The 19,840-nt window shown below is 43.5% G+C and overlaps 1 protein-coding gene across 1 annotated transcript; it reads right to left on the bottom strand.

Moving 5' to 3' along the window:
• Positions 1 to 1,463: 1,463 nt before the first annotated feature.
• Positions 1,464 to 18,907, bottom strand: LOC136751508 (arf-GAP with dual PH domain-containing protein 1). Its single transcript, XM_066707172.1, has 11 exons — positions 18,277 to 18,907; positions 9,831 to 9,961; positions 8,433 to 8,524; positions 8,015 to 8,097; positions 6,023 to 6,135; positions 5,668 to 5,814; positions 4,617 to 4,700; positions 4,451 to 4,513; positions 4,191 to 4,262; positions 3,672 to 3,903; positions 1,464 to 3,438 (listed from the first exon to the last, which is right to left on the bottom strand). The coding sequence occupies exons 1-11, from the start codon at positions 18,365 to 18,367 to the stop codon at positions 3,413 to 3,415; spliced, it is 1,134 nt and encodes a 377-aa protein (XP_066563269.1). The 5' UTR covers positions 18,368 to 18,907; the 3' UTR covers positions 1,464 to 3,412.
• Positions 18,908 to 19,840: the final 933 nt, after the last annotated feature.

The raw sequence follows: 19,840 nt of genomic DNA on the forward strand, positions 1-19,840 counted from the left end.
GACACAGAATGGCAGATACAGACATTGACACAGATAGACACAGAAAGAATGATAGACAGACAGAAACACTGACACACTCAGTCAAAGAGGCAGAAAACCTGATATACAGACATACACCGATCAGCCATAACATTATGACCACCTGCCTAATATTGTGTAGGTCCCCCTTTTGCTGCCAAAACAGCCCTGACCTGTCGAGGCATGGACTCCACTAGACCTCTGAAGGTGTACTGTGGTATCTGGCACCAAAATGTTAGCAGCAGATCCTTTAAGTCCTGTAAGTTGCGAGGTGGGGCCTACATGGATCGGACTTGTTTGTCCAGCACATCCCACATATGCTCGATTAGATTGAGATCTAGGGAATTTGGAGGCCAAGTCAACACCTTGAACTCATTGTTATGTTCCTCAAACCATTCCTGAACCATTTTTGCTTTGTGGCAGGGCGCATTATCCTGCTGAAAGAGGCTAATGCCATCAGGGAATACTGTTTCCATGAAAGGGTGTTCATGGTCTGCAAAAATACTTAGGTAGGTGGTTAACATCCACATGAATGACAGGACCCAAGGTTTCCTAGCAGAGCATTACCCAAAGCATCACACTGCCTCCGCCGGCTTGCCTTCTTCCCATAGTGCATCCTGGTGCCATGTGTTCTCCAGGTAAGCGATGCCACACACCCGGCCATCCATGTGATGTAAAAGAAAATGTGATTAATCAGACCAGGCCACCTTCTTCCATTGCTCCATGGTCCAGTTCTGATGCTCACGTGCCCATTGGCGCTTTCGGCAGTGGACAGGGGTCAGCATGGGCACCCTGACTGGTCTGCGGCTACGCAGCCCCTTATGCAACAAACTGCGATGCACTGTGTGTTCTGAAAACTTTTTTATAAAAACCAGCATTAACTTTTTCAGCAATTTGAGCTACAGTAGCTCATCTGTTGGATCGGACCACACGGCCAGCCTTCACTCCCCACGTGCATCAATGAGTCTTGGCCGCCCATGACCCTGTCATCGGTTCACCGCTTTTCCTTCCTTGGACCCCTTTTGATAGGTACTGACCACTGCAGACCACGAATACCCCACAGGAGCTGCAGTTTTGGAGATGCTCTGACCCAGTCGTCTAGCCATCACAATTTGGCCCTTGTCAAAGTTGCTCAGATCCTTCCGCTTGCAACTTTTCCTGCTTCTATCACATCAGCTTTGAGGACAAAATGTTCACTTGCTGCCTAATATATCCTACCCACTGACAGGTGCCATGATAACGAGATTATCAGTGTTATTCACTTCACCTGTCAGTGGTCATAATGTTATGGCTGATCGGTGTATATACAGACACACTGACTCAGATAGACTGGCAGACAAACACAGAAAGACTGATAGGCTGACAGACAGCTTAAATCTTCATTTCAGCCAATCAAGATGATCTGACTGAAGACCCAGGAAGACACACAGCAGCATAAGTTTACATGTGTTTATATATAGATTTTATTATCAAGAACCACTCAGTAGACACTGTAGACTTCCACACATGAAACTCCCACCCTGACTGTATGCAACTCTTCCTGTGCTGGTGTGAGTGTCCCCTGAGCAGAGTCAGTCATTATAATATCTTCACTGCGCTCCCCTGGCAGTGTTATAGCCAGAGTACAGGTTTTAAACAGGCTGTGTTAAACTTTTAAACCATCAAGAACAATCACCCCCCCCTTCCTCTATCCTTCCCCCCCTATGTCTCTTCTTCCCCATCTGTCTCCCTCTGCCTCACTCTCTTCTATTTTAGCCTCCCCATCTCCCTGTCTCTCTAGTAGTTTGTTAGTATCTATATTTTTGTCTTTCTGTCTCCCTCAGTCCTCTCTCCATCTCCCTCACTATCTCCATCTCTCTCTTTGTCTCCCCCCTCTCTCTCTGTCTCACTTGACCTTTCTCTCTTTCTATATGTACTCTCTCACAGTGGCAAGGGACAGTCAAGAGACTAAGATAATATAACAAATCACTGCTAAACAAACTAATAGATTAATAACAATACAAATAATAATGGTAAAAAACAACTATATTGCAATATTTCTGGGAATAACATGGACTGAGCTGGGTGCAAAGATCTTAAAGAAAATGCTACTGGTAGGCCAATGTTGGCTCTCAGTTAGCAAGCTCATCAAGTCACAAGCACCCAAGTTAAATTCCACGCTAAACTGTCACACCTGTTTGTCAGCATCGCACAGATCTGCAGGAAATTTGAATGTTGGCCGAGATTTGTGGTCCTCTGCGGATTGACAGTAGTGTTCTATTGAGTGTGTATGAAGGGAAAAGACCATTCTGCAGACACAGGACAGAGACCGTTATAAACACTGAAATCCAATGACACAGGCCCCGGTTTCATGCGAGTTTCTTGAACTTTTTTATCCTGATGGGCTCATCATAGTTTGTTTTTATTAAGGGACAGTGTTTATGTTCGAGTTCAAGATTATGAAGTTTCAACTGCATTCCAGAGCCAAAAAATATAGAGAATTTAATGTGTTATATATATATACACTTATGCTGGTTCACCCTGTTATATTCATGATAGGACACTGTTGACACTGTTACCATGGCTGGACTGGGGCTTCCCATAGTGTAACATTGCAGGCCTATGGGAGCTCAACAAACCTTCACGGAACACCCCCTTTACCATGCTCAGTGGCCAAAAGGCCTGTTGACTCTGGTAGAGCGTGGTTTACTGCACTCAGGACCCTGTGTAGTAAAGCCCAGTGAAGGCCTGTTGAGTCCCAACAGGACTCCACTGTGACACTACCCTGCCTGGGGAGGAGGGGGGATGCGTAACAATGATGCTGTGTGTCGGCAGACAGATGTTTCCAGTTGACGGAATGGGAGTGGGCGCGTGGAATAGGGGGATGCCCACTCCCAAAATGACATCACACACTGCAACTGAAAGGTTACTGCTCTGCGTCAGACTGCAATCTTCCGATGAGCATAAACGTGGAATATTAATATGCTACAAGGGAGATTAGTATCTGGAGTTTTCTTTTCATTTTTGCCTCAACAAAAAAACAATACACAACAAAACTACAACCTCATGCCAAGCAGGCAGGACACAAAAAGCTGTGGGCTTGGATTTGGGATGGGAACTAACAGTTTGTATATGGTGTTTTTCTTTAACTTTAGCAACATTTTTTTATATATATTTTTCCAGTACAGCCCATTTCTAACACGCATGCACACTCACACTCGGATTGCACTCTTTTCATTCAACCATTTCTGCCCTACTGGTTCATATCATAGGTTTCTGGTTGTGTTGTGTTGTGTTGTGTTGCGTTGCTTGGGGGGAGGGCGTCAAAAGGGTGTAACAAAAAGTGAGTGGATAGGACAGGATTGGATCTGTGTGTGGTGACCTTGGTGACCACTGCCGTCTCCATGGAGATTGATTACTTGTGTTTGAAGAGGGCTTCCACTGGGGGGGACAAGAGGAACACAGTGTCAGAGTACATATAAATCAAACACACACACAGAGACAGACTGTAAGCCAGACACACAGACAGGTGTACAGACAAAGTCACATTCAGTTCCACAGTCAGATAGAAATACACAAACTCACTGACTCACATGATGTCACATTCATCTACACACACACACTTTCACTCACACACACCCTTACTCTCACTCACACGCCCCAGGCTCACTCACTGGCAAACTCCTGGGGTGTCATGGTGGTGTTGATGACGGTGTTGAAGTGCTGCACCCAGTCCTGACAGTCTGTCTCTGTCTCGCAGCGGAACAGGAAGCTGCGTTCTGGGGTCACAATGGTGATGCCGTGCTGCCAGCCGCCATTGCCATGGGTACCGGGGGGCAGGCCGGCGCTGGCGCTGTAACCCAGATCCCGGTGCCCCAGGAACACCTCCCCTTTGGCAAACGCATCCTGTGCAGCACAACGACAACACAATGAAACACTACACCCTGAAACACAACACAGTACAGCACAGAATAACACACAGCACCACAACAGAACACAGCTCAACACAGTACAGCAAAACATATCACCTGACACAACAACTAGCAATGTGGTGACATTGGCACTGGCTTTAATTCTTGAAGTAAAGAGTGAACACAACACAGAAGAACACTCAGCACCACAGAGCACAGCACAGTACACCAGCTGACACTGCAGTAACTGTACTGACAGGTGGAAAGAGCCAGTCATCTCACCAGGGGATCCTTGAAGTACATGAGCCGTCGGTGGTCCAGCGTGAACCAGCGTTTCTTGAAGCCTTCGGTTTGCTGTAAAGGGGGGAGGAGATTATCTCACTGCAGTTAATATCACACTCTGCTGCTGTTTGGCAGGAGTGTGTATGTATTGTCAAAAGTTGTGTGTGAGCACACTGGGCTGTGGTGGCCGCATTCAGTGCTCTGGTCTGGTGACTGTAGTGGACCTGTACTGGGAGACTGGGTGTGTGCACTCTCCCTACCCGGGGACCAGTCTTCTCCATGTAGCCCTCCTTCAGGAAGTTCCTTGTCAGTTTGGGTTTCAGCTAAAAATTAAGAAGAAAATTATATATATATATATACACATATATATTATATTACTTGATATTGGGAAATACACAGGAGGATAAATCACAGGTCAGCACTAACTTCAGCATCAGTAGCTCCCGGGAAGGCCACCTTCAGGTAGTGGAACTGCACAGCTCGGATGGCGTTGAACCAGTCTACGATCTCCTGCAGGGAGCGACATCTTTAATGCTGAAGGCCTGAGCAGTTGCTCCCCAACCCAAGACCTGCTTACCCACTCTCCTGCTGATCCATTGTCCTTCCGCCCCACTGTCCCACTAGTCTTGTTACAGTCATTTGCCTAATTAGGAGCTTATGAATAATTTCACAGCAGCTGGGGATCTCAGGTCCCATAGAAAATTATCCAAGGCACTGGAATTCTCCAACGTTTTTTAAGTGGAAGCAGTGGTATCCCAAAGTTGATTCCACAGGCTGTAGCCCATTGGGTGCCAGTCTGCAGCCCATTTCATCCTGTCTTTCTTTATTTCTATTGATTTATTTCCTTTTCATGTACTTTTCTGTTCTTTCTGTCTCTCTCTTCCTCTGTCTCTGTCTCTCTGTCCCTGTCTATTTTGTAAGGTAGTGCCTTGTAGTGCAGTATAGTATAGTATAATGTAGTGTAGTGTAGTGTAGTGTAGTGTAGTGCAGTGTAGTATAATGTAGAGTATTGTAAACTTCCATACTGTATTCTGTCCTGCACACCCTATCCCATTCATTTCACATCCACATAAAAAGAAACATCAAACTATTAAGAAAAATAAACAAAAATGCTTCCAGTGGTTTATACTGGTATTGCATATTTGATCACTCATTACATTTTCTTTCCCTTTGTACGAGTGCCTGTGTGTATCGTATATATTAGTGAAGTGGGTGTGGGAAGGTATAGCTCATATTGTGGCAGTTCTGTGCTACCTGTATACCATAAATAGCTGGCGCTGCAGCAGGAGAAAGACCAGAGACCACTGATGCCAATGATTAGTCCCATTAAGGTGTTCAGTACCGAGGCCCAGTGTAGTGTGTCCCAGTCTGTTGGGACTGGTGTAAAGGCTGAGCTATAAAACCTACTGGATTTGAGACCAGGGCTGGAGACCCTGCTGTACTGTACTCTACTGGAGTGTAGTGCATTATAGTGTACCTTGCCGTTGTCGTGGTAGATGAAGATGTTGCGGGTGCTGTAGTCCTTGAGAAAGGTGATCTGCAGGCCATTGGGGTTGCCGATCTTGTTGGGCTGGAAGGAGGCATTTATGGTGTCCACCTTGATTATGGCTTTGGGCTCCTTGGCCTGGGGACAGCAGGGGAGACGGGTAACAGTGCAATGCAGTACAGTATGGTGGTGTATGATGCTGTGTGGTACTGTATGGGGCAGTTCTCTATAGTGCAGTGCTGTGTGGGGCAGTTCTCTATAGTGCACTGCAATATGATGCAGTGTGATACGGTATGGGGCAGTCCTGTACAGGGCAGTGCAGTGTGGGCAGGGTGTCCAGACTCACGTCGTACTTGGTGTAGTACTTCAGCGTGCCTTCCCGCTCTGACAGCATGAACTTCCGGCTTAGGAACTGGCCGTTGTCCCTGCCCCTCTTCATCAGCATGCCCTCCCTGACCGCTGCCAGCACACAGCACACAAGTTACCACACACGCAGGTATGCAGGCCCAGCGGGGGTGCAACATTGTTCACTCAAACTGTATTGCCACAACAGCTATAAACACCTGCTTCACAAGATGATTTCTAAATGCCATCACTGTGATATACAGTTAGGTCCATAAATATTTGGACAGTGACACAATTGTCATCATTTTGTATGCCACCACAATGGATTGAAAGGAAACAATGAAGATGTGCTTTAAGTGTAGACTTTCATCTTTAATTTGAGGGTAGTTACATCCAAATTGGTTAAACGGTGTAGGAATTACACCCATTTTTATATATGGTCCCCCCAATTTTAGGGGCTCAAAAGCAATTGGACAAACTAACATAATCATGAATTACATTGTGAGTTTCAATACTTGGTTGCAAATCCTTTGCAGTCAATGACTGCCTGAAGTCTGGAACCCACAGACATCACCAGATGCTGGGTTTCTTCTCTGGTGATGCTCTCCCAGGCCTGTACTGCAGCTGTCTTTAGTTCCTGCTTGTTCTTGGGGCATTTTGCCTTCAGTCTTGCCTTCAGCAAGTGAAATGCATGCTCAATTGGATTCAGGTCAGGTGATTGACTTGGCCATTGCAGAACATTCCACTTCTTCACCTTAAAAAAGTCTTGGGTTGCTTTCGCAGTATGCTTCGGGTCATTGTCCATCTGCACTGTGATTGTCCATCTGCAGTTTTGAAGAATTTGGCTGAATCTGAGCAGGTAATAAAGCCCTAAACACTTCAGAATTAATCTTGCTATTTTTGTCAGCAGTCACATCATCAATAAATACAAGGGAACCTATTCCCTCAGCAGCCATACATGCCCATGCCATAACATGCTTCACAGATGAGGTGGTATGCTTTGGATCTTAAGCAGTTCCTTCCCTTCTCCATACTCTTCTCTTCCCATCATTCTGGTACAAGTTGATCTTTGTCTCATCTGTCCATATGATGTTGTTCCAGAACTGTACAGGGCACTTTAGCTGTTTTTGGCAAACTCTAATCTGGTCTCCATTGTCTTCCGGGCCTTTTGGCGTTCCTGAGCTCACCAGTGTGTTCTTTCTTTTTAAGAATGTACCATATAGTTGATTTAGCCACACCTAATGTTTTTGCTATCTCTCTGATTGGTTTGTTTTGATTTCTAAGGCAAAACTGAAGGCAAAACGCCTTCAACAAGCAGGAACTAAAGACAGCTGCAGTACAGGCCTGGCAGAGCATCACCAGGGAAGAAACTGAGCATCTGGTGATGTCTAGGATTTGCAACCAAGTATTGAATCTCACAATTTAATTTTTAACATTTGTCCAATTACTTTTGAGCCCATATAAAACACATATAAAATGGGTGTAATTCCTACACCGTTCAACCCAGTTGGATGTAACTATCCTCAAATTAAAGACGAAAGTCTACAATTAAAGCACATCTTGATTGTTTCTTTTCAAATTCATTGTGGTGGCGTACAGAGCCAAAATGACAATTCTGTCACTGTCCAAATATTCATGGACCAAACTGTAAATTGTAGGGCGGAGGTCTGCAGCCCTGGAGGGCTACAGTCCAGTACAGTACAGCACAATAACTTAAATTAAAAAGTATTTAGTTCACTTTAGCCACTGATTGAAAAGGCCTATAAACAGACAAAACAGGCATTCAGTGTGTATGTGAGTTTGGGTGTGTGTGTGTGTGTGTGTGTGTGTGTGTGAGAGAGAGTATGTGTGAATGTGTGTAAGTTCCCAGAAATACTCTGTAGTAACCAATTACTACTAAATAGTAACCAACTATTACTGCTTTAATCGTCCCCATGATTTGTTACAGAGATCAGGAAGTGTCAGTTTAGCGTCTGTCTTTCCTGATCCATACCTTCCTCATATGGCAGCTTCTTCCCTGGCTCTGTGAACTCCTCTCTCTCGTATTTGGCTCTGATCCACTGCTCTTTTAGGACCCTGTGCAGGATGGAAACACACCGCAGGAGACAGGAAGAAAGGTAGAACGCTTGTGGCAAGGGTGGATAGTTAGGGTACAATACCCCTGAGCACCGTGGTGTTCAGACTTAATGAAGTAAGAATTAAGAAGAGGAGTATGGACAGTGACATGAATGGGTAAGCACCCCTGCTAATAAATAAATAATTAAACAAACAACAAGCACTGAATTAATAATGAATACATAATAAATAGATATGTCAATAAATAAAAATACAAACATATAAACAAAGATGAAACCATCTGCTTATAAACAAACAAGCAAACAAATTATATTAATGAGGATATGGTGACTCACTGGCAGTCCAGATGGGAGGGCTTGTAGTAGTACACGGGAACTGCAGCCTCATACTGCCTTTTCACTACCTGGTTCCCCTTCTCTGCCATGAACTGCAACACAGACCCCCCCCAAGAAAGAGAGGCACAGAGCCAATTTAGCTACACCTCTATCAGAACCACTTAGGTAGTCGAGACTTCTATTTCCTCACTTACTCAATCACCCACAGAAGTTTATAACTGCATAATATGGTCCCTACTTCCATATACACTAACTCATACACAAGGGTCTACAGCTGTAAAATAATGTCTACATCAGTATACACTCACTCTTACAGCTTAGTTTAAATCTGCAAAATACTGTCCCTACCTCTATATATACTCAATCACACACACACACACGTTTATAACTGCAAAAGACATACTACTAGTGTTCCACAGTATTTCGGTATATGGAAATATCATGATTCAAACATTCTATGATACCTAATTGTTTGGTTAAAAAAAATATTGCTATTATTGCTTTTTGTCAATCCCGTCTTTTTTGATGTTATATACTGTGTTTTTTGAGCCCGTCTTTTTTGTTTTGAGTCAAGTCTTTGTTTATGGAAGAAACTAAATTTTCTCCGCAGCGAGTTCTCAAAAAATGTATTGCTCCTCACCACCACAATCTCTTTGCTGAAGTGGAGCAACAGGCGGTAAGTTAGTTTGTTTACAGTTTCATACAGGCCTACTGTAAAACAAATGCAGGAATGCGCTGTTAAAAAAAAACAGAACAATAAGAAACTTAGTTTGCTTACAGTGAGACGTGAGGATATAGAAGCTCACGAAGATTCACTTTATTGGTGGAAACTTCATTCTGCACTGTGCTGCAACTAGTCTTATTTTAGAATTTTTAATTTGCCTCTTGTGCTGCAAAAGTCTTGTTGTTTTGTTAAAACAGTATATTCCTTAGAAGAGCACTTCTATGTATATAAACATCTGACTTAGTAATAAAAAATGTGCTTTGAGGAAAGTATACTTGTTATTTTGTTTAACAGTACAGTAAGTTTAGAAAAAAATTGGCATTTTCCTCACACTGCTCCCTGTATCAACAGGTCTCTATTTATATAATAATTAAATAAAATAGTTTCTTATACGGTTTTATAGTCAGTGGCAATTACTTTTTTTATTAATTACACTATTTTTAGTATTTCTTCTTATGTAAAGAAAACTTGTTTTCAACAGAAAATAAATTAGTACACTTGTCTATTTGACAGCCATTAACATGTAATGGACAAAACATCTAAATAATCATAATATCGAATACTGTGGTCTTAAGCAGAGTATCCTATCGAGGTAGCCATATGCAGTATCGCAGAACACTACATACTACAACTACTACTACTACTATTAATAATAATGATAATAATGATAATACCTGCACTTCTGAGTCCTCCCACAAGGACAGGCCGAGGGACTTCACCTTGCTGATGGAGGGGATGTTCCTGTGGATTCCTGAGCAGGTGAGGCAGATAAACACCCCCAGAGAACAGGAGCCCCATACTGGTTCTGAGAGAGAGAGAGAGAGAGAGAGAGAGAGAGAGAGAGAGAGAGAGAGAGAGAGAGAGAGAGAGAGAGAGAGAGAGAGAGAGAGAGAGAGAGAGAGAGAATTAGTATTTTGGATGTTTGGTCCTGGAGAGCTACTATACAGTAAATCAGGGTCTCCAGCCCTGGTCCTGGAGAGACACAGTACAGTATATTATAATTACAATACAGCTCTCAAATACCTGCAAACTGCAACAATGAGTCCTGAGTGCCTGAAATCTAATGTGAAAGATTGGAATGCTGGCTTTAATCTGGGAAGCTTTCCCCTCCCACCAGCGTGTGTCACTCTAGCACCACTATGGGCTCAAATTAGCGCCATAAGTAACGCATTAAAAAAAATATATATATTGTAAACAAAAAAAACAACTTGAGAAAAAATAGATGTTGAGATCAAAAATAAAAAAAATCGAAAGCAAATGTATACAATTGTAAACAAAAAAATTATAACAAAAGCAAAAAAACAAAAAACAAAAACAAAACTTGAATGCAAATGTTAAATCGAGAGCAAAACTCGCCTGCAGCCCCTGTCTTTGGTCGCGATGCTGCGATCTTTGATTTCGACGCCAGTTTCTTTGCTTTCGAGCGGGATTTCCAGGGAAGCGTGGGTCATGGGTCTCCATTGGTCCAGCAGGTTTGAGTGATGGTTCTTCCTGACCCAATCAGTGAGCAGGGTGGTTGGTCTGACAGTCTTTGACTTCAACGCTGACTGACCCACAGACTGAGTGGTGCAACTACATGGCCTAGGTATTTAATTATAAACAAAGCATGCTTTTAATTAAAGTTGTGGACAATCGCTTTCTACATATTACATGTGTTTATTTTATACAGCCTTTACTTTATCTTTATCAATGGCGCCAGTAATTTTGTAGGTGACTGTATATATATATATATATAGTGTGTATGTGTGCATGTGTGTATGTTTCTTACCTAAACATAAACTGGGACATCACATGCTCTTAATGAATACGATGCCCCTCCGTTTGCCTCTTGCTAAATACGGTGAGCTCCATCAGTCTGGCGCTGTGTTATCTGAGCAGCTGAATTAAAGTGCTCTGCAGGTTACATTAATATGAACATGATATTAAACATGTTACTGTGCACGTAGCAGATGAATCCTGTGTTTTGTTTCAGTGCTGTATGAATGGGCTCAAATGGCGGTGGGATGCAGTGATCGTCCAGCTTTTGACTGCAGGTCTCTGCGCACACAGGGGGTTTAATGAGTCGCTGAATCGGCGCTGCTGTTGAAACCGAGACAGTCGAGTCTCATCCCACACAGAGCCCACCCTGCTCACTGATTGGGTCAGGAAGAACCGAAAAACCAAACCTGCTGGACCAATGGAGACCCAGGATCCACGCCTCCCTGTAAATCCCGCCCTCACGGCAAAACAGTGCCAATACTGGTAAACGAAAAAAAAAAGAAAAATCGAAAGCAAAGAAACTGGCGGGGAAAGCAAAGATCGCAGCATGGCAAGCAAAGACAGGGACTGCAGACGAGTTTTGATCTGGATTTAACATTATTAACATTATTTGCTTTCAAGTTTTTTTTTTTTGCTTTCGATATAAATAGATTTTTTGTTTATAATTCTATACATTTTGCTTTCGATTTTTTTTTTGATCTCAACATGTTTTTCTCAAGTTTGTTTACAATAAAAAAAAAGGAAGGCATTACTTATGGCGCTAATTTGAGCACATACACCACGTCATGATTGCACGTTGCAGAATGGTGTACAGCAATAGTTTAACCAGTGATGTGGGTGACCATCAACAAGGTGTGTGCTTAGAGGACTTTCACAACATCCACCCTTTCAAACTCTCATAAAACAACACATACGGATTAAATCTTCACTATAAACAAGTTTTTTGAAGTCACATAACCTCATTCTTCTGGAAAATAATATGTAGTCTTAATAAAATGACTGAGAAAGTCTCAACATAAGATTGAAAGAAAACAATATTTCACAATATCAGTTAGCCTTTTACTGACATCAGCGCATGTTAAATTAAAGAGGATGCAATGTGTTTTGTTTGTCTATTAAAACATCACTGACCAGTCTTTCTTCCCTTTAAGTGATACGGCTTGGTTGGTGTTACATTACATTGATGCAATGATTATCTATCACTGCACACCACAGACGGTAACAGAAGTCATATGTGTCAGAAATTACATAATAGCTATAGAATTTCTCAGGGTAGTAATTTAAGTACTGACTCTACTCCATATGTGTGTAGACAGATACAGTGTCATAACTATTATCATGGTTTATTCCTTGCTCTGGTGAGTCACTGTATAGTATTGTAAATTAATGTAAGGAAAGATGTAGGCTGCAATAGAAGACAGTACGGTTCAGTGCAAATACATAGTATGTGCCACTAAGACAGAAGGGGGCTTGTATATTGATCTGCTATTCTGCAGTGGGGCAGTGAGAGTGAGAGTGATTGTGAGTGTGTGTGTGTGTGTGTAAGTGTGAATGAGTGTGAGAGAGTGTGTGGAATGCTGTTTCCTCTCTAGGGCAGACATTCGTCTGTTCTGCATTGTGTTAGTTTATCCAGAGTTTCCAGCAATACAGGTTGAGAGAGGGACATGAGAACATAAAAAGGCTGGAGACCCTGCTGTACTGTACTGTAGCTCTCCAGGACCAGGGCCCCCTGATATACAGTTACTCTATCTCTCTTTCTGTTCTTCTTTTAATCTCAGGCAGAAAGCAACATGAACAGTGTAGTCCAGTGTAACAGCATTCTTACTTCTCTGTCTTTTATTTAATTAGTGCAGACAAACCACTAGAAGCAGGTGGAACATAGTTGTGATAAAAGTAATGGCGTTCATTTGGCCTTAACCCACTTGGCTGAGGGACTGATGGCCTGGCCAATAGAACACGGCCATCGGAATACCCCCCCCCCCCCCCGTTGGGTAGAGATAGGGGCTGCTGCATAGATGGAGACTGTGGCTGGGGAGGCAGAGGGATGTTGTTCTTAATGTTAAGAGTTTAAAACTCAATTTTATCCTGCTTTCTCTCTCTCTCTATCCCCTTTCACCATGTTTTTCTCCCTCTCGCTTCTTCCTTGACTTTTTCTCCATCTCCCTCTTTTCCCACTTTCTGCTTCCCTCCCCCCTTCCTCTCATCTCCCTGCCTCCCTTTCTCTCCCTCCAGCATTGTCTCCCTTACTCTCCATCTAACCCTATCATTATCTACCTCCCCCATCCCTGTCTCCTTCCAGCATTCCCTCCCTTGCTCGCTCTTCCTCTCCCTCTAACCCTACCATTATTTATTCCTCTCCCCCTCCTCTCTTTCTCCTCTACTCATCCCTTTGCTTGTCCTTCCCACCTTCCCCTTTCTGTTCTTCTCCCTCCCCCCTCCTCTCATTTTGTTCTCACACTACCAATAATAAAAACAAAAATAATACTAATAACAATAATAAAAGCAGAAGTAGGAATAGTGACTAATCAGTTTGGTTGTTATTTTCAGACAATCTCAGCAAAAACCTTTCACAAATTCTAATTCAAAAAGCTTTATTGGCATGACTAATTGACATCAGTGTTGCCAAAGTATTAACAGACATGTAGAGTGCTCGAAAACAGTGCAGTGGGAACAGTAACTACATTAATTATATATTTTGCATTTTAACATCTACTTACAAACATCAAATACCCCCCCCTCTACCTCTACCTCCCTCTCTCTCAATTCAATTGAGCTTCATAGGCAGGACATTCTGGTGTTGCAAAAGCTTAAAACAAATAGTCCAGCCATACAAATATGTATACCTCTCTCTCTCTCCAGTCCACAACACCTTCCATAGGCAATCAGCTGTTCATAAAGAGTCAGTGCGTTTATATGCATGCCAAAGTTCCATTATTATGTGGTCTGCTCCGGCGTTATAAATTATGTCATCAGTCATGTGATCACTGTCGGTTTGTCAAGTGCCAATCCTAGTGTACACATTTCTTCCTGGCAACATTGTAAAATGGTTGTATATCAGTTCTGAAGAAGACAATGTGAGAGAAATGTATCCCACACAGTCGGTGGCACAATTATGTTGTCTGCATACCTCCTAGGGTCCTCTCTGGAACCATACACATCAAACTCAATCTATCATCCGTCCCTTCCTCACCGACTACTTGACTCAGCTGCTCGTCCAGTCACTGGTCCTCTCCCGCCTGGACTACTGCAACTCCCTCCTGGCCGGCCTGCCTGCAACTACTACCCGCCCACTCCAGCTCATCCAGAACTCTGCGGCTCGTCTGGTATTCTCTCTGCCCCGATTCGCACACGCTACTCCACTGCTCCACTCCCTCCACTGGCTCCCGATACCGGCACGCATTCAGTTCAAGACATTGACCCTCACCTACTACTGCCTCGACCACACTGCACTATGCTACCTTCAGACACTCGTTTCTCCATACATCCCCTCCACACCACTGTGCTCTTTCGGTGCCAGAAGACTAAACTCCTCCTCTCCACTCTCCTTCCTCCAGAGCCGCTCCTTCTCATCCCTGGCCCCTAAATGGTGGAACGACCTGCCCACCGAAGACAAAACAGCAGAGTCCTTGACCTCATTCCAGCGCTTACTCAAGACGCATCTTTTCCAGTGTATTTGATCATTTTACTTTTACTGTTTATCCTGTGTGTTCTGATATGGTCATGGGTCAACATTGTTTCTATTAAATTCTTAATTCTGCAGGTACATATACAGCATATACAACAACAGTTAGAGCTTGTGAAAGCACATGATATGATATACTTAAGATTTTCAAAAAACTTTTGACAAGGTTCCGCACCAAAGACTGATCCTTAAATTGAAAGCTGTAAGTATTCAGTAATGTAAGTTGATTGATTATGAACAGGTTGATGTATAGGAAACAGAGGGTGTCGATTGGAGGAGTTCCTTCTAACTGGAGTGAGGTTGTTAGTGGAGTTCCACAGGGATCAGTACTAAGGCCTTTGCTTTTTCAAATCTATATTAATGATCTGGACTCTGAGATAGTTTTCAAATTTGTCAAATTTTCAGATTATTCTAAAATAGGTGGCTCAGCAGATACAATCTCGGCAGCTCAGGTTATTCAAAGGGATTTAGCTAATATTCCGGTGTGGGCTGACACCTTGCAGATGAAATTCAATGTGGACAAGTGCAAGGTATCACATGCAGGTAACAAAAATGTCCACTATAATTACACTATGGGAGGAATAGAATTAGATTAAGTAACGCATGAGAAAGACCTATGTGGACTCCTCACTTTCTCCAACCAAACAGTGTAGGGAAGGAATAAAAAAGGCAAACAGAATCTTAGGGTATATTGTCAAAAGTGTAGAATTTAAAACAAGGGAAGTAATGTTAAGACTGTACATTGCACTAGTTAGACCTCATCTGGAAAACTGTGTACAGTTCTGGGCTCCACACTTTAATAAAGAAATTGCTACACCAAACAAGCACAATGGGTTGAATGGCCTGCTCTCGTTTGTAAACTTTCTTATGTTCTTATGTTTTGGAACTACTGGATCCTACACTTGGGACACTCTGAGACAGGATAGGCTTTGACAGTTGCCCTTGATTGTGGCAGAAATGAGCAAGTGAATTAGGCATCACGGTTTCCCAGAGATTAATAATAATATTGGTGCTGTGTTGGGGTGTGCAGCAGACAGGAAACACTTATAGGCTGTTTTTTGTTCCCAGACTGCACACAGCTACACACAAACTCATCTCTATCTTTCTTTTCACCTCCCCTTCCTCTTTCTGTGCTTCCCTCTCCCACCCCCCACCTCTTCCTCTCTGTCTCCCTCTCTCCAGCATTCTCTCCCTCATACTCCCACCCTCTCTCCATGTCCTTCTCACTCCCTCTCACCCCACCCCCCTATATTTCTCCCTTCCTCTATCTCCTGCCTATTTGTTCACCTCTCTCAGACCCTGCCAGACCCTCTCTCCTCTTGCCACCCTCCTCACTCTTTCACGATCCTTCCCTTTTCTCTCTTCATCGCCATCCCACTCTCCTTCTCTTCCTTCCACCACTCTCCCTCATCCCATTCCTATTCCTGTGCTTCCCTTCCCCCTCCGTTTCCCTATCTTGCCCTTCTCTCTCTTCATCTCCATCTCTCTCCCTTTCTACTACATTTTCTTTCTGCCCTCCTCACCCCTCCCTTCTTCTTCTCCCCATCCCTCTTTCATTCTCCTACTCTTCTCCCATCTCTATAGCTCTCACTCTCATTTTCCTTCCCTCCCTCCCTGCTCAAACTCTAATGCCATTTCTCATTGGCACAGACCTCCTCCTGGCCTTGCTGTGCCACTCCATTGTCCTCCATTGTTATTGTACTTATTATTCCAACAAGTCACTGCTTTTGACTGTTGCTTACTCTGCCTGCTCTGAACTGTAACTTGGCACCTGTTAAGAAATACTTAAGGATAATAATATTTGTTATTGTATGTCATAACGGTACCATTCATGTTTACACAGTAACGGTGTCTGCGCATGTCAGAGGTCTATCTAATGCCAGAGCACAAGGCCCTACCTTCCTGGCCAAGTGCTCACCCCACCCATGAATGCCCTTGCTCAAGAAATCGTCTTCTACGCCTATGGGGGTACAATATAACATTCTCTCAACAATGGGGCGGACATGGATTCCAGTACCTCCCTTAACATATGCATATGAGCACACTCTGCCCCATGCACACACCTGGCGAGCCCCTGCCTGTCCTCCGCACGTTAATCCATATTGGCCTAATTTGTTTTAGTATACATACATACAATATATATATATATATATATATATATATATATATATATATATATATATATATTTGTTTAACTTTACTCAGTGTTCCATTTTGTAATTTGTGGATACATTTCAGTGGAGCAATGGACATTTCATTTCATAACGTTGTTTTACAGCTCCAACCCTTCCGAGTCTATACATCATCGGCGTCGTTAGAACCGGTCTTCAATTTGTAATAGCCCTGGATCTATTGACCCCCCCCCCGCTCCTACCGGAGAAATCACCGTCAGCACCCCCCCCACCCCCCGCTCCTACGGGAGAAAACACCGTCAGCACCCAACCCCCACCCCCACCTACCGGAGAAATCACCGTCAGCACCCCCCCCACCCCCCGCTCCTACGGGAGAAAACACCGTCAGCACCCAACCACCACCCCCACCACCACCCCCTCCTACCGGAGAAATCACTGGCAGCCCCGGGGTGAGCTGAGGTCTAGCGACGCCCCTGCTATACATTCTATATACATTTGCTTTATGTAGGTAGTCAATTGCAACGTTGATTAGCTGGGAATGTACTAGACACCAAAACAGAAAAATATTTAATCCAATGGAAATCTCACGAGTTTTTTCTCACTACAAACGCCGTGTTTTCAATGCAACCTGACACCAGAAACAGGAAATGCAGTGCTGCATGTTACTGTTAATTTTATCAAACAAAAATATTAACATTATGGGTGGCCTATTAATAGTATTTTTGCCCCCTGTGAACTACTTTCCAATTTTGTCTACTGTCACAGCTTTTTTACAGTCAAGACTTTTCAGACGCCAGAGACAAGAGGTAAAGTTAGAAATACAACCCCACTTCAGAGGTCCCAGAAAGTCTAACTAAGGCAGAATTCAAACTCAGTGCAAGGGCTGGGACCAGAGCAGTGTCACACTTCTGCAAAACGACGCGGGCCGATTCGATATCGAAAATGTCCGAATTCACTGACGAATACAAATCAACTCCCCTCGACGTCGCACGTCGGTTTGGCTATTTTTAGTAGTTACAATAATCATTTAAAAAATCTGCTCCGGAAACAGTGGGTACACGTACACATATAGACATACGCGTAGGTTTAGGGGGTGGGGGTACTTCTACAAGTATTTAGAGATCGTCAATTTTGTTCCCCCCATAACCACCACAATTCGGCATCACTCCCACCCCCACCCCACACTTCTGAAAGTTACGTCACTGCATACAGACTTATATTAATTATTGATATTATTTATTGATTACTGGTATTAAAATATGATCAACATAAATTGTAGGTATGCGAGCATGTTTGAACTCGTCTACGCAATGTAAACCATGCTTACAGTTTATATAGATCGGATTTATAATAACAATAATAATAATAATAATACGACTGTAAATTAGTATACTGTATTCATATTAATAACTAGTAATAATAATTTTGGTCGCGTTCTTGTAGCGCAGATTTTAATATGCACTTTGCTTGTAATATAATTGGTGCAAAGGTGCAGATCTGTGCAGAAGTGCGGAAATCTGCGCTAAAAGGACGTGACCGCCGACTCACCCGGAGCCCCGCAGTCCGCGCACACGTGGTTCCCCGGTTTCTGCAGGAGCTCTTTCAAGGCACGGGCCGCCCTCTCGTTGACCACAGTCATCTCTCGCTCTCTGCCCCTCTTTGAAGGAGTGGGGAAATCCGCTCAAGAACAAAACCTCGGCCGACTCCGTGTGCCGCTGTTCCTCCACTGAGACTCGGCTCACACACACCAGCGAGGAAGGGGGAGACGGAGACAAATCAGCGCCAGGTATTCAAGTCGCAACAGGTAGTCCCGAGTCTTCCTCTCAGGTCTTCGCTCAGTCTGTCTTGCTTGCTCTCTCTCCCTCCCACCCCACGAAGTCAGTCGGCAACTCCTTGGCGAGGGCGCCCGCTTCTGCTGAGGTCAACTGCAGTTGCCTTCGAGGAAATTGTTTTCTCCAAACACCGAGACGAGACAGGGAGCGAGCAAGAGAAAAGGATAACAATACAATAAATATCCAAATAAAGTCCGCGAGACAACACAGAGCGGTGTCGGAGTTTCCGCTCTTCCTCTCTCTTTCTCTCTCTTTCAGTCTCTCTGTCCACCGTATCGGGGTGTGTGAGTGGAGATTAGCGGCACTCGGAAGTTTAACCGCGGTGAGGTTTTGTCCTGACATGCTTTTCCGCATATTTCTCACACTCGCACACAGACCCACAGACAGTGACAGAGACATGATACCATGGCGCCACCCCACCGCCAATCGACACACTGCGTGCACACCTATCCAAACTGCTCGAAAACAAGGATTTGATTGACTGGTTTATTACCTCGGTAGTAGTTGGACAGGTAGTAGACGCTATACTTGTAGCAATTGAAACAGACTGCAAGAACAGGTCCACAGGAAGCATACGTATCTAACATGATTTTACAAGGAAGAAGTCTGTTCCAGAATAAGGAAGAAAGGGACGAATCAGATGATTTAATCTTGATCTTCAGTTGGAGACAGTTTGCACAATGTACATTGCTGTTGGAAAAGATTAGTCAGAGAGATAGTGCCACCCAGCCACCATGCAATAGTCAAATTAATAAATACATACATAATTGTATGTATTACTCTGCTTCATCAGTCTGAAACTATACCAAATATGATCAAGCTTGTATTTAATTACTTCTGTGGATTTCTGTGTATCAATTCCTAAATACATGTTAAGATCACTGACAATTTAACATCTTTCCATCACCCTGCAGTATGCTCAAGATGTCCTGTAGGATTCTGTGCTAACTCCTAAGCACCCCTTATGCAAATCATGACCAGAAATGGATACAATTCAAGATGTTAAAATATATAGGTGTACTTTACATAACTATGATTATAGAGGATGTCTATTGTGATCTAAATGGAAACATACACCGATCAGCCATAACATTATGACCACTGACAGGTGAAGTGAATAACACTGATAATCTCGTTATCATGGCACCTGTCAGTGAGTGGGATATATTAGGCAGCAAGTGATTTTTTTCCTCAAAATTGATGTGTTAGAAGCAGGAAAAATGGGCAAGCGTAAGGATCTGAGCGACTTTGACAAGGGCCAAATTGAGATGGCTAGACGA

Source organism: Amia ocellicauda, chromosome 6, assembly GCF_036373705.1.
Source record: "Amia ocellicauda isolate fAmiCal2 chromosome 6, fAmiCal2.hap1, whole genome shotgun sequence".
In the NCBI taxonomy this organism is placed as follows: domain Eukaryota; kingdom Metazoa; phylum Chordata; class Actinopteri; order Amiiformes; family Amiidae; genus Amia; species Amia ocellicauda.